The sequence below is a fragment of the Juglans microcarpa x Juglans regia genome, chromosome 5S (assembly GCF_004785595.1).
Source record: "Juglans microcarpa x Juglans regia isolate MS1-56 chromosome 5S, Jm3101_v1.0, whole genome shotgun sequence".
Taxonomy (NCBI): domain Eukaryota; kingdom Viridiplantae; phylum Streptophyta; class Magnoliopsida; order Fagales; family Juglandaceae; genus Juglans; species Juglans microcarpa x Juglans regia.
The window spans coordinates 2,110,124-2,133,089 of record NC_054603.1 but is presented as its reverse complement, the minus strand read 5'-3'; the positions used below and the strand labels follow the sequence as shown (position 1 = coordinate 2,133,089).

At 37.7% G+C, this 22,966-nt stretch overlaps 4 protein-coding genes across 8 annotated transcripts; all 4 read left to right on the top strand.

Moving 5' to 3' along the window:
- Positions 1-505: 505 nt before the first annotated feature.
- LOC121267830 (E3 ubiquitin-protein ligase SINAT2) lies at positions 506-5,568 on the top strand. Of its 5 annotated transcripts, none has more exons than XM_041171914.1 (4): positions 506-655; positions 2,317-2,634; positions 3,830-4,216; positions 4,985-5,568. In XM_041171914.1, exons 2-4 carry the CDS (start codon positions 2,419-2,421, stop codon positions 5,303-5,305), a joined length of 924 nt encoding a protein of 307 aa, XP_041027848.1. In that variant the 5' UTR covers positions 506-655; positions 2,317-2,418; the 3' UTR covers positions 5,306-5,568. The 5 variants fall into 5 exon arrangements, with proteins under 5 accessions (XP_041027848.1, XP_041027851.1, XP_041027852.1 ...); XM_041171917.1 differs by having other exon boundaries at positions 515-655; positions 1,298-2,634; XM_041171918.1 differs by having other exon boundaries at positions 553-689.
- Positions 5,569-6,380: 812 nt separating this feature from the next.
- On the top strand, positions 6,381-9,867 carry LOC121267320 (probable protein kinase At2g41970). The gene is made up of 8 exons (XM_041171169.1): positions 6,381-6,675; positions 7,167-7,332; positions 7,483-7,739; positions 7,822-7,948; positions 8,039-8,312; positions 8,594-8,726; positions 8,837-8,923; positions 9,515-9,867. The coding sequence occupies exons 2-8, from the start codon at positions 7,245-7,247 to the stop codon at positions 9,638-9,640; spliced, it is 1,092 nt and encodes a 363-aa protein (XP_041027103.1). The 5' UTR covers positions 6,381-6,675; positions 7,167-7,244; the 3' UTR covers positions 9,641-9,867.
- Positions 9,868-11,381: 1,514 nt separating this feature from the next.
- LOC121267464 lies at positions 11,382-20,324 on the top strand. The gene is made up of 8 exons (XM_041171328.1): positions 11,382-11,861; positions 12,658-13,017; positions 13,102-13,361; positions 15,653-15,794; positions 15,990-16,361; positions 16,492-16,623; positions 17,637-17,765; positions 17,867-20,324. Exons 1-8 carry the CDS (start codon positions 11,739-11,741, stop codon positions 20,192-20,194), a joined length of 3,846 nt encoding a protein of 1,281 aa, XP_041027262.1. The 5' UTR covers positions 11,382-11,738; the 3' UTR covers positions 20,195-20,324.
- Positions 20,325-20,693: 369 nt separating this feature from the next.
- On the top strand, positions 20,694-21,575 carry LOC121267652 (calcium load-activated calcium channel-like). Its single transcript, XM_041171627.1, has one exon. The coding sequence runs from the start codon at positions 20,783-20,785 to the stop codon at positions 21,356-21,358; it is 576 nt and encodes a 191-aa protein (XP_041027561.1). The 5' UTR covers positions 20,694-20,782; the 3' UTR covers positions 21,359-21,575.
- Positions 21,576-22,966: the final 1,391 nt, after the last annotated feature.

Below are 22,966 nucleotides of genomic sequence, written 5' to 3'. Positions count from 1 at the left end.
AAATCTCCACCTCGGGACCGAACTGAAGACCAAAATTTATGTAGTGTTTGGATCGAAACCGACCATGCATTTGGTCGGTCCGATCGGTTTCTCCGATCCAGACTAACCGGTTTACACCCCTAGATATTATGAAGTTTGGAATTAAATACAATAAAATTCACCTTATATCTTTATATTTATTTCGTATTATAAAAATATTTTTAGAAAAATTATAGGAAATGTCTCTCGATTACTTATAGAGGGAACGTGACAGAGGATCCCAGCGAGTAGTCGTTGTTACTCTAGACGCGAGAGTACAGGACTCAGCCTTTATTCTAGAAATTAAAACGTCAACGGTCTTAAGAAAGGAAAAAAAAAAAAAAAAAAAAAACGAGAGAGAGAGAGAGAGAGAGAGAGAGGAATCGAGAATTCAAACGTTGCGTGCGGGTAGAGTCACTGGTCCACGGTCTGGGACAAAAAATTAAAACACAAAAAGTAAAAAGAAATTAAGAGAAAAACATTAGAAAAAGGGAGAAACTCTTTATAATAAAACCACATTTCACAGTAATGATTTTGTGGAAGCATAGAGACAAGTCGACAACACAGACCTCCATGACCAGCACCGATAAAAACAGGATATCCTTTTTTATTTTTGTTCTACAAATTCCATAACCAGGTAATACGCGCAAGTCCCGGAGCTCGTGGAACTGGTTTGTTTTTGTTGTTTTTTTTTTTCGTTCTAAAGTCTTGTTTTTGTTTTTTGTTTTCTTGTTCATGATTCGAGTGAAACCCATGAGTTTATGGATTTAATTTGATCGTTTTCGGAGACATTTGGCTTGGAAATCTCAATTGATTATTTGATTTTTTGTATATGTTGTGGGTTTGTTTTTTCTTTTGATCGGATGATGATTTTTCGATCGTTTAAATGGGTATTCTTTTGGCTTTTCTTCTCGTGCCAGATTTCACCGCATTCTTGATTTGGTTAAGTGGGAAAGATAGTTTTTGGCAAGACCCAGTTTTGCGTTTGATTGGAGTTGGTTGGATGGAATTTCGAGACAGGATTTTGCGTTGTTTTAGTATTCTTATAACTATTTTGATTTATTTTATTAATGACTTAAGTGGGAAAGTAATGATTGGCAAATAAGTTTTGAACTACGTGGAAAATTGTGTTTTGTTTTTAATTGGAATTTTTTCTGGTTTCATATCTTGACTGATTCGGTGCTTGATATAAGAGGAATTGCATTTGCCAGAATTTTGTTCGGCACTTATGCCATATTTTCTTTTTTTTGCAATTTTTGTTCTATTGGTTTGTACATAGATTTTGATTGCTTCACGGTTGATCTAAATGGAAATGGCTGTTTTCTGAAAACCCACTTCGAGTTTGTTCTGTTTATGTTGAATGTGCTCAAGTTCGTTGGAGATTTGTTTGACTGAGGTACGGTGGAGGAACTATGCGAAACTTTTTGGTCTGGGTTATATATTTGCGTTTAGCTTTGTTGTCTCCATTTTGTATAATGTTTTTAAAGCTGAATCACTCTTTATTTGGTGTTTGAAAATAATTTGTGTTTAGCTTTGTTGTTTCCATTTTGTACAATATTTTAGCCGAAACACTCTTCATGGGGTATTTTACGTTTGAAAACAAATATCGTGTGTTAATTTTCTCTTCTTGTTCTTGTTAAGGCAAATGCAATTTCCTATCAATTCTAATACTGGTGAACTGCAAAGTTAGAAATTTTTATTTATCTGCAAAGCACTGCTTCTCATTTCCTGACTACTTTCATTGTTTTTCATGGGAAGAGATTTATTAAAATTGTTTTACTGGGGAATTCAAATGAAAGGATGGGACCTACTGATGTTGTCAAAGCAAAGCTGTAGTATAGAACTTCTGAATGCCAGTTACAATCTTTAGTCATTAGAATAAACGGCTAGTTTTATGATTTGGGAAATGTTGTTAATAGACAAGTTTTATGATGTGGAAATTGTAGTAATAAACGATTAGTTTTATAATTTGGGAATTGTAGTATAGAAACACCCAGATAGCACAGAGGCCCGCTAGTTGTATAGTAGGAACCTGGCAAACTAAATTCTACAATTTATCAGTGTGATTTTTCTCCACTTTCAAAAGCCAGAAGAGTACTCTTGAAATGCAAGTTAAATAGGACTAATGTGCTGTAAGCATACATCTATGGATCTCTTGCAAGTTGGAAATATATTTGTTCTCACTTATCTGGTCCAAGATCTGTACATACTGGAAATCAACAATGGCTTGGAAATATATGGTTTTATTTAGTGTCTATGAGATTCTTTCGTAACTAAGATCCTTTATATTCCTGACGGAGCAATATCACCATAGGTGATTGAAGGAGGCACAATTAAGGAGGCAATTACAGTTCTGGATCTTAATCATTGAGCTACAAATATCATAGATATCTATCAGCCATGGCTCCTGGTAGCAGCGCTTGCAAAGAAGTTGTTGAGTCTTATTCTACAGTTTCAGATTATGAAATAGCAACAGCAGAGCTGGAGACTATTAGTAAACCTACAAGAGCTACCAATGGTTCTGGTGGACAGCAGGGGATTTATTCAACTAATGGTGTGCATGAACTGCTTGAGTGCCCCGTCTGCACATGTTTGATGTACCCTCCGATTTACCAGGCATGCTAATCCCATATGTTCCATTCCTGAACTTTTTTATGATCTGTTTCTGATAGGACTTCCATTTTTAGTTCTGGGATGTTCATATGGAACTGTAATTACTATGGTATCATTCATAGAACATCATTTGAAATTTATAGAATTTAAATTATTATGTTTAGCACGTTTGGTGATGGCTCCATTATATATGCATTCTTTCTATTTTATATTCTACTCCACTTTAAAGGTTGTATTGAAGTTTCAAATGCTGTTGTTAACCAAATTCTGGGTACAAATAACTTTCTGTCACATGTTCAAATATAACTATAATGTAGGATTGTTTCAGTTGAAATGAGACAAAAAGGCTGATATACTGAAGACACCGTTGGGTTGAAGAATAATGCTTAAATCATGGGCTCTCACATGCATAACCTTGGTATTTTTCTTGTAATCTAGCCTACAATGACGCTTGGGTTCTTACCGTTCCCCTTACATATGGAATCCAAGTTTGCAGGTACAATGGCAACTAATCGTTTAATGTAACTTGAATATATAAATAATTTATTATTATAGACCCAAAAGGAATTCACTTATGACCAAATCTTAATATAGCTATGAATTATAAAAGAATGTTTTAAGCACATGACAGTGACTGAACTATTAATTTTCTTGAACATTTTCTATTTTAATGAATCTGTGTGGTGGAAGAATATGTCGAAGGGAGGCATGTCTGTTCTGTTTATTAACACCTAATTCAGTTTTCGAAGCTGCTGGCCTCTTAGGGTAGGGTTTACTTTTAACTAATATTATCGTTCCAAATCTAATTTCGACCTATTGGATGCGGTATACACCATCTAAAAGGAAGGACACTTTTGGGTTATGAATTTATTACCTGGTGGGTAGCTTTGGAGACTTCTAGATAGCTGTATAGCTAATGCCTAAGAGATATATCTTGGCTGGTGTATGGAGTACTTTTTGTTGTAAGTGATTTAACTAACTTGTAATTTGATTGGGAAAGCTTCGCAGTGAGTTGTAACTGCTTCCTACGTTTGAGCTGGTTTGGTTATTACATTTTAAAATAGAATTAGAAAAGAGCTTATTGTCAGTTTTCTCTTAACATGCTGGTTGTGAAATTATTCTAACACATTCTAGATAAGAGTGTCCAAATTTTAAACACATTCTGAACTCCTTTCGTATTTGGATTCTCATTTTGTAGTGTCCAAATGGCCATACTCTGTGTTCAAACTGCAAGATAAGAGTGCACAATTGTTGCCCAACTTGCCGCTACGATCTTGGGAATATAAGGTGTTTGGCTCTGGAGAAGGTTGCTGAATCGTTGGAGCTCCCATGCACATACCAGACTTTAGGTTGCACTGATATTTTCCCATACTACAGCAAGCTTAAGCATGAGCAACATTGTCGATTCCGTCCATTCAGTTGCCCTTATGCTGGATCTGAGTGCTCTGTCACGGGTGACATCCCAACTCTTGTTGCACATCTCAAGGATGATCACAAGGTTGACATGCATGATGGGTGTACCTTCAACCATCGATATGTTAAATCAAACCCACATGAAGTTGAAAATGCCACATGGATGTTGACTGTAAGTATTTTATGCTATGGTCCTAATATCTAGCTAGCTGTGCTGACTTTTGTAATTTCTCTGGTCCCATTTCTATCTTCTGTGTCTCTTATTGGAACATGGAGGAGATGGCCTGAGCCCTGAGCTGTCCCTTATTCATAAATACATTACTCGTTCAAGTAAAAGAAAAATTTTGGACGGGCTGGAAGTATATTGGACTAGATATGATTATATCTTATGCCTTATTTCTTGTTAGGGCTTACAAAATCTTGCATCACTCATTATCATAAATTTTTTATGGTAGCAAGATTTGGTAATTCTTCTTGTGCCTAATTTGTTGGGATTGAGGCTTAGTTAAGTTGAGTTGAGTTTATGATTCGGTCATTTTTAGCACATAGTGGTAGTGCTGGCGAGTGGCTGTTGATCTAAATTTAGTTTTTAAATAAATGAAATGGGAAAAGTGTCTTGCACTGCTTGGGAACTGATAAATGATAATAATTTCTTAAGCGGGTTCACATGCTTTTTGTACAGGTTGTTTGTAAAACATATTTCATGGCCCTAAAGGAATTGGTCGAGTATTGTCATTTTAATCAAATTGCATTAGTTGCATTAGCAGCAATTAGTTGTATGCGAAGTGATCTTTTCCCTAGATTCACTCCCATATACCTGCTTCCTTATTCAGAAATAAAAACGTTTATATACCTACTTCATATCATGTACTTTTTCATTCTCTATGCAAACAAGTTTAATGCATTCCAATTTAATGTTTTGATCTGCCTTTTTGTGCAGGTGTTCAACTGTTTTGGAAGACAATTCTGTTTGCATTTTGAGGCTTTCCAGCTTGGCATGGCACCAGTATACATGGCCTTCTTGCGATTCATGGGCGATGACAATGAGGCAAAGAAATTCAGCTATAGTTTGGAAGTTGGTGCAAATGGTCGTAAGCTCATATGGCAAGGAATACCAAGAAGCATTCGCGACAGCCATAAGAAAGTTCGTGACAGTCAGGACGGACTCATTATTCAGAGGAATATGGCTCTATACTTTTCTGGTGGGGATAGGCAAGAGCTGAAGTTGAGGGTTACTGGCCGTATATGGAAAGAAGAATAACAGCTAGAAAGATTATGAATGTTTAGGTGAGTGTACAGTAAGACATTGGGGTTGCTTCATGTGGCAACTGGTGAAGCTTTAATTATTCTGATTAGGTTTCCCTTTGTGTTTACATGATGTCTCTGTGATTGGGGTGAAGGCTTGCTGCATTTGTTAGATTGCCTGCAGTCCACATACTCCGGTTGCAAAGTAGTGTAAAAGATCAAAGCATACCAAAAGATTCATTTGGTATTATGAATGTGTTTTATATTTTATTGATCTTCGATAATTTTGTTATTTCCATCCATCTGGAGGCTTTTAGCCCTTAAAATTAGCTTCTTCTGTAACTTCGTTCATTGTTTTCCATATCCTCGAACCTATCATCACGCGTCATTCTTACCTCTTGACTCTTGAGAATGCATGGACACAAAAATAAAGGTCCTGTAATTTTATTAACTTTAGTGCCTATACTTATGAATCATTCAAGGATCGCCAACGGGCCAAGCAAAATCAATAGATTCAATACTTTCTTCCTCCTTTTGAGTGTATTGTACGATGCTTGGGATTTTGGCCTCGACCCATATATTCATTCACTCGTTTGACCCTGCCATACAAACTGGTGTTAGATTTACAACGAATATATTTCATGTTCTCTGTCTTCTCTATGAAAAATACTTCTAATCTATAAATAGATTTTATAAAAGTAAACTTATAAATTGACATGACTTGACGTTGTATTAAAATGACTTTTACCGTAAAGAAATATGACATACCACATCAAACTACGTAAATTTGTGAATGAGTTAAGTGACGCGGCTTGCGATCTTGTGGTTAGTAAATTAGGAAGTGCAGAAGACGTGCATTATTCTTTGAGAGACATGAAATATCAAATATTCATTTGGTAAGATCAAATTTTGCACCATCAGACCATGTCTACGGCTTTAAACTTTGTTTTTGTATGGAGTTCGGACAATAAAGTTGTGGGTCAAACGGCGACAGTTGGGCCATGCATTTTTATAGCATAATCCATATCTAAACATCTGAGTTTTATTATCTGTGTTTTTATTAAACGAGGCATGAAATCTCCCCGTCTGTCTTTTTGTTTTTGGGGACGTGCATCGTGGGGGGCACTTAGACGTGTAGGGTGGGTTATTAACTTATTAGGTTTGTTTTAGCGGTTAAACCCTCCAACCGAGTTTCCCGCGGAACAGAAAAACGTCTGCCTTTGCCACGAAACAGAGACACATCCGAGGAAGTTAGAGAGGAACGACTTTCTGCTTCCCCTGTTTCCAGATATCTTCCCATTATTTCACAATTTCTTTTTCTCGGTCTCTGTCTGTATCGATTGTACTTTTGGTGTCTGTGCTCTTGTCGGATCGTTTGGATCCCAGGTACGACCCTCATTATTGTTATTCGAAAGTTCTTTCAAATGTTGTTAACATGGGAACATCTTTGAGTTTGCATGGGATACGTAAATGGGCAATTTTAACCTGTTATCAAATTTATCTTTTCTTTGTTGGATTAGGAGTGCTGCCTTGCTGTTATATTGAAATCTCGACAGTACTGGTGCTTTGAGATGATACAAAGTAGGAAGGAATCTTTGAAAATTAGAAAAAAGTTCAATTATTTTACAAGTGATGCTACAATCACACTCGCAAGTTTCTTTCATCCACTTTCTCGGGAACCAAAAGAATATTTATTAATTTGTTTGTGCGCTTTCTATATTTTCACCTGGCTTGTTTCCATCATTTCTTTTTTATTTAGTTTTGGAGGTAAAAGGGTGGGGTGGGCATTGAAGGTCACTTTCACTGTTGGCGCTCTTCATTCTTTGATTTTTATGAGTCATGGTTTGATGTATGGGTTTGGATTACTGTAATTGCAGGAGCTATTATGTTCTGAGGATTCTTCTTTCATTTGCTCTGCATGGGGTTTTGAGATCGCTGCAACCACGACTTGAACTATGTTCTGCTGTGGAGGTAAGGAGGAGGAAAACCACGGTCTCCCAGCTAACCACTATACTGCACCACCCAGAGGCGAAGATACATATGGTGGGGATAACAATCCTCAACTCCGTCTAATACTCTATTTGGTGTTATCTTGTTACACTTCACCTACTCTTTAATTATGAGAACATTTTTGAGTTAGAACAAGGAATATGTCTAAAAGTGTGATGGAGTGTGATTGCCTCTTGATTACAGGCATCGGGAGAGGAGAGCCAAGGAGTTCCAACATGGTCAAAAGTGGAGCTCCTCAGAAAGTATTACCCATTGAAACACCAGCTATATCATTGGATGAGTTGAGTAGGTTGACCGGCAACTTTGGCACAAAGGCTTTGATTGGAGAAGGTTCTTATGGCAGGGTATTCCATGCAAAGCTGAGTGATGGTCAGGCTGCTGCAATAAAGAAGTTGGATTCCAGTTCATCACAAGAGCCAGACTCAGATTTTGCAGCTCAGGTGAGGTCTTAGGTAGTCATTTTTCTGCTGAAGAAGGCAATGCGTTTGGGACTTGATTTTACTGTTTTCACGGTTGATGCAGTTATCAACAGTTTCAAGGCTTAAGCACGAGCATTTTGTTGAGTTAATCGGGTATTGTTTGGAAGCAAATAATCGAATCTTGGTACATCAGTTTGCGACTAAGGGTTCTTTACATGACATATTACACGGTATTCCAACTTATTTCACTCTTGAACTTTTTTTCTTTTTTCTTCCCCGTTCCTTGTGGAATTCATTTCATATTTTGTGCTCTAATGCAGGGAGGAAAGGTGTAGAAGGGGCTGCACCTGGTCCTGTTTTAAACTGGAACCAAAGGGTTAAGATTGCCTACGGGGCAGCCAAAGGCCTTGAGTTTCTGCATGAAAAGGTGCAGCCTTCGATAGTTCATCGTGATGTCAGATCTACCAATGTCCTACTTTTTGATGACTACCTGGCGAAAATTGCCGATTTTAACTTGTCAAATCAGTCTTCTGATACGGCAGCTCGGCTGCAATCAACTAGAGTCTTGGGAACATTTGGCTACCATGCTCCAGAGTAAGCCTTAGCTTTTCTCTATTTTTAGCTTCCATCCTTCATTTTGTTCAATCTCCTGTGGAACATGAACTATGAAGTGCCAGAGTTTCTGCAATTTCCTGAATGAACACAATTGAGCAGTTGATCCATAGACTGCAAATTACATTCCTGTCACGTCTTCAATTTTAGTATTATGATCTCTTCTTGGGGGTCTCTGATGAAAAACACTTTATTCTGCTCTCAAGATTATTGTTTCCTGATACGGAGTTTCCTTTTTCTAAACATTATTGCTTGCTGTTCAGGTATGCAATGACAGGGCAGATAACTCAGAAAAGTGATGTTTATAGTTTTGGAGTTGTTCTTCTGGAGCTCTTAACGGGAAGAAAGCCTGTAGACCATACAATGCCCAAAGGGCAGCAGAGTCTTGTTACTTGGGTATTGTTTTCTGCTGGTTTTGTCTGAGTTGCTTTGTTTTCTGCTACATTTGATTTCAGTTGCCTTGCCACCAATATATACACATCTGATCTGTATTCCAACAACCCCAGGCAACTCCAAGATTGAGCGAGGACAAAGTGAAGCAATGTGTTGATCCCAAGCTAAACAATGACTACCCACCAAAGGCGGTTGCTAAGGTATCCTTTGTTATCCTTTCCCTCAACTTTATTGTTTCACAACTTGCAGATTTTGAAGCTTTTATATGTTCTTTTGTACTAACGGAGAATACTAGTATATAAGAACAGAAAAAGAAAGAGCATGAATCTGTGTCTGATAACCTTCCTTCTAGGATATCTTGTCATGAAACCACTTGACTTTAAATTCTATAATTGCAATATCTACTATCTAGTTGATCTTGAAATGCATGCCTATAGCGTTCCATCCAGAATTGCTTTTCATGTTGCTAAATTCGTTGGAGGGGTGAGCATTATGAGGGCTTCACCACTTCACATTTGCTTTGTATTTGGACCAAATTATGTTAATGCGATATCAACTTTCCATTCCTGTCACACTCAGACTTGCATTCTTCAGTAATTGAACAATCTTTAATCGTCCATTACAGCTTTGCTAATGATATGATATATCCATTGCTTTCATGTTTCATATAAAGTTCAAACACAAACCCAACCCATGTACTTGAGGCATGTTTTAATCCAGGAGTTTGAGCAGATTTGTTTATCCCAGAAAAGCTTTCTAGTTCTTACCATGTTTTCATGTAATATTCTCAGTTGGGAGCAGTTGCAGCGCTGTGTGTTCAATATGAGGCAGACTTCCGGCCAAACATGACAATCGTTGTCAAGGCTCTCCAGCCACTTCTTAACTCAAAACCAGCAGGCCCTGATTCTCATGCCTAATATAATTACCTCAGAATCAGACAAACATGTGTTCTGCATTATGTAACTTTTTCCTTGTTCCTCGGGATCCTTTTTTTTTTTTTTTTTTTATGTTATTCTGAAATGGATGAAGAACAGTAACAACCATATATGTTCTGTCTGACCTCCTGTGAATTTCCAATCATATATCGTGTGGATGAGAATTGTAGTTCTATAGTCTTGAATTACTCAAATATTCAAGGGAGAAAGCAGGTTCCAGGGGCCTAAGTTTTTTGAAATTGTTTTATCACAAAAAATTATTTATATTTTCACTGTTTTTATAACAACAAGAGTAACGCTAGATATAGTCTTAAGATGTGCAAATCCCACGTACTCTATTTAAAAAAAATAGATAAATATAAAACCCACAAAATCAACTACAAATATCATTTCTCTAAATACAAAACAGTTATAAGGCAAAGGTCAAGACAGAATTGAGTTCCACATTTGTGAACATCATGCTTAGAGATATCTAATTATGGTTGACTAACACCCCCACAAGAAAACAAACACTCATGTTTTTACTCTATTTTCAAGTAATCATGATTTTCACCACGAAATTTGCTATAATCTCCAAAAATACATATTAACTTCAGGAAATTGTCTTTTTCTACTTTTGCCGTCGTGATTATCACATCAACTTGTCATTTTTTTTTTTGTGAAAAAAAAAAAGGGAAAAGACTATCACACCATTGAGAAGAACATAAAACTCAAGGCAGATTAAAGATATTAAATACCAAATATGAAGTATTTTGGACATTTAAATAGAGTTTCGTCCAATCCTTAGCACCTCATCTTTCAACAGCGTGACAGCACCACAAGCTCTTCCACCAAAGGACAAATTAAAAGGAAAACTTTATCACCACAATGGAAAAGGCTAATTGCATACATTGTATAATTCCGGATCAAGCTCAACATCTACTATTTTTATACCAAGTTTAGGACTACATGGAAATGAGAGAAATTCACGAGGTTTGGATTTTATAATATTTGTCGATGTTTCTATAAATATTTACCATGCCAAAAAATAGTTGAGAAGATCTTACAAAATAAGAATTTAGGCTTTATTTTTATTTTATTTTTTATGATGAGAACATTAGATGTTATTGGAAATTCTAATAGATAATTATCTAATATCTTGAGATGCCAAAAAAAAAAAAAAAAAAAAATTTCTAGAGTAACGTTACGGTCAACAATTGACTACCATCTCATGACATGTTATTTAATAATTAAAAATTATTTATTATATTTTACTTGTAAAATAATCATTTAATGTCATGTTAAGAGATACTAGATAATAATAATAAAAAACATGATAAATATAAGAGTGGCGCTACTCCTATCGAAAGTTCGGTACCAAATGGGTACCGAGCAATGTAAATATTTTTTTTTCTTTCAAATATTTTTTAAACCACTTGAAACATGTTAAAAAAATAAAATTTATAAACTTATTAAAAAATATTTCCTTAGCCATTAATTAAAAAAAAAAAACTAAAAATACAATTCGGTTAAAAAATTTGGTATCTAAATTCGGTGGGAGTAGTGCTTCTCTAAATATAAATATTATATAAATGAGTATCTAATTAGAGTCGAACATAGGATTTCGTATTTTGTTTTTGCCATTTATGGAAATAATGAGAATATCGGACCCAAATCAAATTTAACCCACACGTTAAATTGTAATGTAACAGTAATTTTAACCGAGCCCTCCCTACCAACGCCAGTCCACACTCTCTCCAAATATATTTACAGAGACAATACCAAATCTCCATTTTCTTTTCGACCAAAAACCCCTACCTCCTCCTCCATCACTCTATCTAAATCTCTTCCAGTTCACGCCAATCCAATCCGTAGATTCATCTCCAAGCAGCACCGTTTCGATCGGTGGACTCGTCGATTTGTAATTTACGAATTAATTTTTTTTTTCCTGATCAATTTGCGCATTCCGCAATCCGATTCGATTGAATTTTAGGTTAATCGATCGGATTCGGTCCTTACCGGGCCGGGAACGTGGGCGGTAATCAAGGGACAGGAATGGAAGCATCGGTGAACGAATTTACGCGCGCCTGAAAAAGAAAAAATGCCAGGTCTAGCGCACAGGAATGGCCAATTTATTAATGGTTCAACCGCGTCTTACACGCTCTCGGCCAACGGGTTTTGGTCCAAGCATGGCGACGATGTTAACTATAACCAGCTCCAGAAGGTACTAGATTATTTTTTTTTAAATTTTTTTCTTCTCTTTTTCGAAGTAATATAAAAATTGATTTAGATCATTGTTTGGTATTGGATTTTATGTGAATTTTGATGGCCGGGTTAAGATTGGATTGGATCTTGGAGTGCTAATTATTTAGACAATGTGTTTTTGTGGGGTTCAGATTGATGATTATTAGCTAGAGGCTTTGTTTTGATTGGATTATTCGTGTTTGGTTTATCGGGTCCATTCTAGATAGTTTAACTCATGGTTTATTTATTTACAAACGTTGCACTTGATATGTTATTTGTTTTCATAGCTTTAACTGGGAATCAGGTTTGTATTTCCAATTGATGATAACACATTGGCGCCTATCCGGTGGCAAAGAATCCTGTGGCCAGAGAATAAGATATTATATTTCTTATTATTTGGTCTGTCATTGTCAAGAATTCTTAGAATTTGGAATAGAAAGTTGTTATTTGTGGCGGGATTTTACACGTGCTCTCTATTTTATCTGCTAAAAGGAAACCATAATACATAAACAGAAACATTTGCATGAAAACTGGCGATAGAAGAATTTTCTGTTTCATCTTGGAGTATGTGCCATTTTTCAAATCATTGATGAAAGGAGTTTTTGGGTTTTCTTGATTTTATCAATGATTGCAGTTAAGCTAGCAAGTTTCTGGTAACAATTATAAATTGTGATAAACTATATATGGTGTTGCATGGGAATGTGGTTGCTAAGTTTGCATGAACTTACGAGATGTTGTGATCAGTCATTATAAAGTGCCTTTTACTTTTGACTTAGTTCTGGAGTGAGTTGTCACTGCAAGCTCAGCAGGAGCTTCTGAGGATCGACAAGCAAACCTTCTTTGAGCAAGCTCGTAAAAATATGTACTGCTCTAGATGCAATGGGTTACTGCTTGAAGGTTTTTTGCAGATTGTCATGTATGGAAAGTCTTTGCAGCAGGAAGGATCAGTTGGGCACCTTCCCTACAACAGACAGGGGGACTCAAAAACTCAAAATGAGAGTATTGATAACGGTTGCCAAGATGAGATTCAAGATCCATCTGTACATCCTTGGGGAGGTCTAACCACAACACGTGATGGATCACTGACACTTATGGATTGCTATCTGTATGCAAAGTCTCTCAAGGGTCTCCAAAATGTAATTTCCAATGAAACTTATTGTTCAATTAGAATTTATAGCTATTCTTTAATGACTTAGCAGTTGACTTTTTGCTTGAACTAGGTATTTGACAATGCACGTGCGAGGGAACGGGAACGCGAGTTGCTTTATCCCGATGCCTGTGGTGGGAGTGGTCGTGGTTGGATAAGTCAAGGAATTGCGAATTATGGCAGAGGGCATGGAACAAGGGAAACATGTGCACTGCACACTGCCAGGCTTTCTTGTGATACTTTGGTGGATTTCTGGTCAGCTCTTGGAGAAGAAACCCGGCAGTCTCTTCTAAGGATGAAGGAAGAGGATTTTATTGAGAGGCTTATGTACAGGTGTTTTACCTATATGCTTATTCCTGATATGTAACATTCAGTTTATATTGTAGAGAAAATGCATGATAATTAATGGTAATAATGAGTTGCTATTATGGGAATGACAAGATGAATGTTCATTTTAGAGGTGGTTATTCCTAGGAAAATTGATGCAGAAGAAAAGAAAAGCTTATTTGGAAGCATATACGAGGTTCAATTTCCACACTTGGTTGGTTTGGAGGGTTTGAATAGTCCTAAACTGTTTTTTTTTCAAGGCTTTTCTTTGGTTCACATGCCTTTGAAGTCCATCAAGTTATTGAACATTTGATACTTCTAGCACAAATCTGCAGGTTGATTCAAACAAAACACCAATCTGTCATTCTGGCAACATTACAAATGATTATCCGATAGGGCATGCACTATGCAGTTAGGATGTTGATTAGGGCAGGCTTCAACAGTGATTGGGAATCATGTCCTGTAAGTGACAAAGTGTGTGAAATATTGTTTGTATATCCCCTTGTAAAAGCAGAAATGCTGTTTGATCAACAATATGTTTGAAGGACCATGAATGTTGTTCAAGATAAGAAACTACACAAGCTGCATTAAGGGAATACCACATGTTTGTTTGTGCGGGCAAGCAATGTTCCAATTCCATCTCTACTGAATTTTGAAGGTTCGATGAGATAAAGGCACTATCTGAAGTATGTGGGTCTTTCACTCTGTTTGGCTTCAAATAGAGGAGTAAAAAAATAGAGAAGGAAAGGGTAAGGAAGAGAGAAAAGGTAAGGTAATTAAGATGTCTGGTTTGACTGAAATGCTAGGGAAGGAAATCTATGGCTTTACAATTAATTATCCGTACAGTAATTCTACCATTATAGTCTTATGCAAAAAATGTATGGGCTCTTAATAATTTGCTGAATAAAACAGTAGAAATGTTGAAAAATGCTTCACACAAGCCATTTCCTCAGCAGTTACTCTGGTTGAGCTGGGGATTCAAATGGGAGGAATCTCAGAAATATTTCTTACCATTTCATTCCCGTCTTTATTTCTTAGTAAAGGCAACATTACTTGTCCCTTTTACTTATCATCTTCTTTCCTCACCCAAACTGAATGAGGGGTTAAGAGCTGAATGACTTGGCACTGTTATATGCATCAGTTAGGAGACTGTAATAGGAGGGTTCTGAAAGCCATTAGGGGATAATAGGAGGGTTCTGAAAGGCATATCATTCGTGTTTTGAAGGATATTGTAAGCTAATTCTATACCTTCTTTCTGGATTGAACGTCCTTGGCAATATCCATGATTAAGGTTAGACATGAAAGCCATTAGGAAAATAAATAATCACCACTAGGAGTGTAAATTGATACTTTGAATGAGGATTTGGTGACATTGTTGATAGAAGAGGTACAAAAGGCTTTGAAGGGTGAGAGTTAGCAAGAGAGCAAAGAAAGTAAGAGTTAACCACCTGTTTCTTCATTGCGAAATGGTGACTGCTTTATGGAATGAGTTATTTGCAAGGGTAGGCATTGCTTGGGTGAAGCCTTTTCAAGTGGTGGATTTCTTGGCTAGTTGGCAAGGCGCTGCGGGATGTGGAGGCAATAAAGCTGAATGGAGGATGATTCCTTTGTGTTTGTTCTGGTGTCTATGGCTGGAGAGAAATGGGAAGTGCTTCGAAGATTGTGAACACACAATGGGGGAATTTAGGGATTTTTTCTTTAGCACTTTAAATTTTTGGGTGAACAATCTAGTGAAGGACATGAATAATTGTAATGCTTTATTTTAATTCTATTTTGCTTTAGTTTGTATTTAGGTGTATTCTCATGTATACTCCCTGTGTACTTGGGCTATGCCTATTTACTTGGAATAAAATCTCTTATTACCTATAAAAAAAAAAAAAAGAAAAAAAAAAGAAAGTAAGAATTGAAGTCACGCTCTTTTAACCGGAGACATGGCATCTAAATGATTAGAGTTGCGGGAGGATATTCCCTGCTATTAATAACTGTTTTATAGGAATTTTTTTTTCAATATCGAGTCATTCAGAACAAGTTTTTGCACTGGTGGATCTGGTTTTTCTGTAGAAAGACAGATGCCTTCGAACATCCTATGAACTATTTGCATTATTCAGAAACTGAAAACTTAATTATTGTATATTGCATGCAGTTATTTGCTTGTTTTGTCCTACGTGTTGCACATCAATTACTTGAATACCTAGCAATTTATCCAATGTCCATGCCCATTTAACAATTATTATGCTACCTATTTTTTCATTAGGATTTCTTGTAAGGTCTTTCTGTTTTCCATATTCTTGTCACAGATTCGACAGCAAGAGATTTTGCAGAGATTGCAGAAGGAATGTCATTCGTGAGTTCAAGGAACTGAAGGAGTTAAAGCGCTTGAGGAGAGAACCCCGCTGCACTAGTTGGTTTTGTGTTGCAGATACAGCCTTTCAATACGAGGTGTTGCTTTTGTCCATTCCTTCAAGTTTCTTTGTCTCCCCCTTTCTGTGAATCCAGTTAGGAATTCTTGTAAATCTCATTTTAGTAGTTCAGAGAAAATTTTCCGATATAATGTTTTTGATAACTTGTCACGTGCTTTGGGGCTTTCGGTGAGGACTCAATAGAGATGTTGTGCTATTATGACAAACTTCTCAGGTATCTGATGACACAATTCAAGCCGACTGGCGCCAAACTTTTGCTGACACTGTGGGAACATACCATCACTTTGAGTGGGCAGTTGGAACAGGAGAGGGAAAATCTGATATTCTGGAATTTGAAAATGTTGGAATGGTTGGAAATGTCCAAGTCAGTGGCCTAGATCTTGGTGGTTTAAGTGCATGTTTTGTCACTCTGAAAGCTTGGAAATTAGATGGCCGCTGCACTGAGCTTTCGGTAAAAGCTCATGCATTAAAAGGTCAACAATGTGTACATGGCAGGCTTGTTGTTGGGGATGGTTTCGTGACAATCACCAGAGGGGAAAGTATCAGAAGTTTTTTTGAGCATGCTGAAGAGGCTGAGGAAGAAGAGGTAGCTCTATCTCTGTAGGGCTAATTAACTCTTTGCATGCATTTAGAATTTGTTACTTTTGTTCACATATTTATCTCAGTAATCCCTTGAAAGATGTAGATTTTTCTTCTATGTTGTGTAATACTTTTAGGATGATGATTCCATGGACAAGGATGGAAATGAGCTTGATGGAGAATGCTCCCGTCCCCAAAAACATGCGAAGAGTCCTGAACTTGCTCGAGAGTTTCTTCTAGATGCTGCAACTGTAATTTTTAAGGAACAGGTATTTTCAGTTTGCCAAGCCTTTTTGGTTCCTTTTTCTTTTTCTAAATAAGAATGGTGTTAAGAAAGCGGGACTACAAACATTGACTAGTCTGGTAGTAGGTCTAAGTTTATGTTTGGTTTTTCACATAGACCATCGAAGAGTATATTTCTCGTAGGATTTTTGCAAGTTTTTCCCCAAAATAAAAGAAGAAAGAGTTAAAGCAAGAATATAGGGGTGGAAGAATGGAACCGGCTTGTTGTTTGATCTAAAAATCCTAAATCGTTGACATAGATTTCCATTTAGGTAAAGATCCAGCCAATCCACATTTTGATTACACAGGTTAGCTAATCAAACATCCCCCCCCCCCCCCCCCCCCCCCCCCCCCCCCCCCCCCCCCCCCCCCCCCCCCCCCTAACAAAAAAAAAAAAAAGCACCCACAACACACACACGGGATGAGTTGGGCCGAATGAAGATATCTAGATGATGAGCGGTAACACTTGTATCCGGAGAGCAATAGGTGTAGAGTGGTTACATGGACGATAATAATGTTACATGGACGATAATAATTAAAAAAAACACAGAAATCTCTCATTCATTGGAAGAATTTCTTCCCAACCTTAAGAACTTGGAATCTAAGACTTTGTTGGCTTGGTTCGGTTTCTATGGTCTAGGTAATTATTCTACCTCATACACCTGAAGGCTGAATAACTGCACAATTCTCTTGTTACTGCTATGGTTTGTAAACATTAATAGAGGCTCCCAAGTACACTTGAATTCCAGTCCGATGATTCAGTTAGCAATGCTGCATTCTATCGGGCTTGCAAGGAGCAATATTGTTGTGTGCTTGAAGTAATGGCAAGTAGACTATAATTCACCCCTTTGGTTTTTTTTTTTTTTTAGCAATTTTTGGTAATTTTTATTTTCTGGTCCAAGACATTTTTTAGCACTTTAAAGTAGAAAGGACTAGAAGAGATGGCTAGCACGATGCTGTAGATCTTCTCCACCTGATTCTGTGAATGCTATTGTTTCAGGTTGAAAAGGCTTTTAGAGAAGGAACAGCGCGCCAAAATGCACACAGCATCTTTGTTTGCCTTGCACTGAAACTGCTGGAAGACCGTGTTCATGTTGCATGCAAAGAAATCATCACATTAGAAAAGCAGGTCTTGATATTTGTGGTATTTAGGGATAAGACTTTGGCGACAAAAGATTAGGGGAGCCATTTCTTGGGAGAAATTCGTCTCACAAATGTTTTTTCCTACAGATGAAACTTCTTGAAGAAGAAGAAAACGAGAAGCGTGAAGAAGAAGCACGCAAAGAGAGAAGAAGAACAAAAGAAAGAGAGAAAAAACTTCGAAGAAAGGAAAGGTTGAAAGAGAAAGAAAAGGATAAAGATAAAAAATGTCCGGAGTCAAATCAAACTCCTCTTCATCCTAACGTCACAAGGGAAGAATCGCATGAGGGTCCAAATAATCTCCTCAGCTGCCGGGATTCAGTTAGTGAAGGTGATACTATTCAATTTAGGCCTGGATATCCTGATATTCAAGATGATTTTTCAAATGGGTATATTAGTTCAAGAATGCAAGATCGCTCTTATGATAGTCCTGATGGGGAAATTGCATATGGGAAAGATTGGAATGATTCTTTTACAGATGAGCAATCAAGTTTTTCTTGTCGGAGACTAAAATTTCGGAAAGAAATTCAACTAGATCCATCTTTGAAGTGGTCTGACAGACACCGATATGTAACAGCAGAATTTGGGACTGCGGTTCAGAGATCTGAGTCAAGATACTATGGTGATAATTGTGAGACTCCTTCCAGGGGCATGAATGGATCTAATAGGCAGTCAAGGATGAATAATGCTCCAAAGTCCAATGGTCGACATTGTGGCCCTAAGTTTTGCAGCAACAGATTGAGTGATAGATTTGACCTCCATTCTTGCAGCTGTAACCAGAATAATGAATATAGAGCGAGGATTGATCCACATATTTCTACAATCAGAGTAAGTCGGGATACCAGATCTGCAAGCAAGTTAGAGTCTGCATTGGATGTGTCCAAGCAATTTTATCGTGGTAACAAGTATAATCAAATAGAATACTTGCGAGCTGGTTGTGAGAGACCCAAAAACAAAGCCATCTCAGGGAACAATCCTCCTAGCAAAGAGGTGCTTCACTCCAAGAAAGTTTGGGAACCCATGGAATCACATCAAAAGTATCCACGAAGTAACTCAGACTTCGACTTTACCTTGAGGTCATCTACTTTCAAGGTTGAAGGGGCAAAGCCTGATAATAACTTTGTCAAGTCATCTGGTAGCGATAGTCATTGTGAACACAGTGAAGATTCAGCTGTTATTGATCGGGAGGATAGTAATTCAAAGGAATCAGAACTTCATGGCTTTGAAACTGATGGGCCCTCTGAGAATGAATTTAATGTGGGAGCAAAGGGCCAATGCAACTCAATTGAAGCGGCTTCTGAGGAAATTGGATCATGTCCAATCAGTTCTGCAGTGAATTCTGATAAATCAGCATCTAATGGGACCTCAGATCCCATCATGAGTAGCAGCACATTGAGTTCTGATAGCTTCTCATCATGCCTGAGTGAGGGTGACAGCAATACGGCCTCTTCAAACCATGGAAATCCAGAATCCTCTTCCACATCAGATTCAGAAGATTCCAGCCAGCAATCAGAAGGAAGAGAATTATGCGCCCATAATGGCTTCTCTAAGTGTCAGGAAGTTGCAGTGGAGAAAAATGAGAATTCAAATGGCGGGAAGGTCATGGGAAGCAGCACATCTGTTGGTCTTTCATTGGATGGATGGGGAAGTGTTGGTCTGGGGAAACCAGCAACAGGAGTCTTGCAAGTTTTTGATAATGGATCGTCTGCTGTTAGCATTGGTTCTCAACCTCAAGGCATGCTTCCGCCAATGCATAACCAAAACATACACTTTCCGGTGTTTCAAGCTCCTTCAACGTTGGGTTTTTACCATCAAAACCCAGTTTCATGGCCAGCAGCTCATGCTAATGGATTAATGCCCTTCCCCCATACCAACCACTATTTATATGCTAGCCCTCTTGGGTTTGGTATAAATGAAAACTCACGTTTCTGTATGCAATATGGTCCATTGCAGCATCTAGGTGCGGCTGCCCCGGTATTTAATCACAACCCTGTCCCAGTTTATCAACCTGTTGCCAAAGCCAGTGGTGTAAATGCTGATGAGCAAACTCGGATCTCTAAGCCAGGTGCAGGACAAGAAGTTTTTAATAAAGCTAATGCAGAGAAGGCGGTCAGAGCCGGACCGCATCCAAAAGAAGCACCAGGAAATGAAGTGGGGCAAAACGATAATCCTTCCAAATTGCATACGGGTAACTCAGGGTTTTCCTTGTTCCATTTTGGTGGGCCTGTTGCTCTTTCAAATGGGTGTAAACCAGATCAGATTGCTCAGAAAGAAGGGGTTATTGGGGATTTCTCTCAAGAATATCCAACCGATCATGTCGAGAGTGATCGTTCTTCGAATTCGAATAAGAAAGAGAGTATGGTGGAAGAATACAACTTGTTTGCAGCAAGAAACGGTACAAGGTTTTCATTTTTCTAATATAGTAATGAGAAGGTGTGAGGTGGCTGTCGAGTATTTCAGTACCCATCTTCTTATTTGGAAATGGTTTGAGTACTTTGTAATTCGGTGAACAATAATCTTCAGAAATTCCAATTTTTTACTTGCAGTATCCTTAATTGTGTTATCCCATTTCTCTCATTATATTTCCTAATGTAGAGGAGAGGAAAAGAGAAAAAAGGATTCTAAGAGTGCATAATATTTGAAGAGTTTTCTATATGAAGTCAGTTCTTTTCCCCATTAATGACGGATTTGTTGGCATTAATCATTTTCATTTGATTCTGGTGCAAGTTGTTTGGATTAGTTGCGTAAAATATTTTCACTGCACCTTCATAAGGATTTATGCAGGAAATGACCCAGAAGTAGAGATGACAGAAATGAAGCCTTGAACTGGGCCTAGGCCCACTTGGATAGTGGCTTTCTTCCGGCCCACTCTTCGGATTAAATTATTAATTATTTAATATTCTCTAAAATAAATAACAAAAACCACTTCCAAGCTCCCATCGGAACTCCCGTGAGAAAACAGTACTTTCTCGTCCCTAACACTCGCAAGTCGCACCTACAACTCCAATGGCCACACCCCAGCTCTTCTCCTCCTTCAAATACTCCGACAGCCTCACCTTGGTGGCCATTTCATTGTGCACTGCCGTAGTTTGCGAGGCCATCTCCTGGCTCCTCATCTACCGCACCAACTCCTACAAGTCCCTCCGTTCTTCCATCGACAAGGCTTCCAAGAAGCTCGAGACGATGAAGACCGAGTCTTCTGCCAAGATGGCCAAGAAATCCAAGACCAAAAAGATGGACCGCGTCGAGACCAGTCTCAAGGAGTCGAGCCGCGACCTCTCCCTCTTCAAGTTCAAGTCCGGTGCCGTCGTCGCCCTCGTCCTCTTTGTTGTCTTCGGTCTCCTCAATTCGCTCTTCGAAGGCAAGGTCGTCGCCAAATTACCCTTCGCACCCTTCAGGATCGTTATGAAGATGAGCCACAGAGGTCTACATGGCGACGATGCCACCGATTGTTCCATGGCCTTCTTATACTTCCTCTGCTCGATTAGCATCCGCACCAACCTGCAAAAGTTCTTAGGGTTTTCACCGCCACGTGGTGCCAGCGCCGGCCTCTTCCCCATGCCAGATCCCAAAACCAATTGATCCGGTCCAACGCTACACCTCCTCTCTTTTCTTGTTTCTCAAATTAGGACTTTGTCTTTTTTCTTGTTGTTCTCAAATTAGGACTTTTGTCTTTTAGATGCTATCGAATTGACTTGTGTTCTAATTTCAAGCTTCCCGAAGATATAATTGTATGATTCTATAATGAGAATAATGAGAAGTAGGATCGAATATGAATAGTGATTGAGATGTATTTTAATCGGTTGAGCTCGTGTAAAATGATTGCTGATTCAGATGCAGAAAATGTCGTGTTTTAATCTGTACCGTTTCATAAATATGATGAAGCGGCTAGTGTGGTGAACTTTTGGAAGGTATATTTAGGACTTTACACTCATTGATTGTGAAATATTTCTTAAAGTTGACATTGTATCAACCAGAAACCACTTCCATCTAACATGTCATCTTTGATTTAATATTCTGCCCGCACTATTTTAATTTTTGTAGTCGTTTAGAATTGTCATGTATATATTTTGTTGTTTGTCTTTGCCCATGGATGCTGTTATCGGTGATTTCTGCACACATTATTCATGTATTCAGGAAATGATGTTATCGAATGTGTATATAGACTTTTGCTGCTAGATGCTTTACTTTGAAATTCCTTCCCCAAATTAGTAATGTTTAGAAGAACTTTAAAGCATTGACAATGGTGGTTGTAATGATTTATACACACCATGCTCTGTGAGATGTGTCTCAGGCATTTGTGAGGTTGCTCAAAGAGCCACGGAATGTTAATGTAGTCAGTTTAGGATTTACTGTGAAAGCAAAGATGTGAACAAAGTAATGTTTAATTTCCCCTCACTATAAAGAAACCATACCTTGTCATCTGAAACAGAAGGCATATACAGTATATTGGCAGACTCTGCTTTGATTGTTAGCGGTGTATGCATATATAGATTGTCGTTCATGCTCGTATAATACCAGTTTGGTTTGCTTTATGAAGATAGATGGGAGTGGAAATGTAGTTTCCTAATGAATAGATAACAACTTGTAGTAACTTATCTTGATGCTTAGAACTCATATACTCTCTTTTCATTTTCAGTTAATATTTTTTTATATTTCTCCTTGGTATTTTTTTTATTTCTCTCTTCTTTTTGTTTGTGCACCAAGAGGGTTTGCTTGTTGATGATCATACCATTGATCTATGAGAATGCAGCCGGCTGTGTGGTTTCGTGACGATATTAATAGACCTTTGCATATAGATGTTGTGACAGAGATCTTGATTGTGATTTTTTGCTGCCTAACTTCTCTCGGACTCGTACATGATGTCTTTAGAAGGTTGAATTCTACACAGCATAATTCTTCATTTGTTGCTTATAATTTGTAACAATTCAAGAAAATCTAAAGACACTGGTGAAATTTATACTTCAGTATGTCAATATTATAATGGAGTTCTTTATAATCATTATTAGACGATAAACTACACCTTAAATCCTCGTCGAATAATCTGGTGAGGTCACATTTTACTGTTGAATATCATAGTGCAATTAACAACAAACAGAAGAGGTCGTTAATTGATGTGCAGTGCTGCTTTTATAAATGTCACCTATACAAAATCAAGATGGGCAAGTGTTTACACATTTCACATCAGCA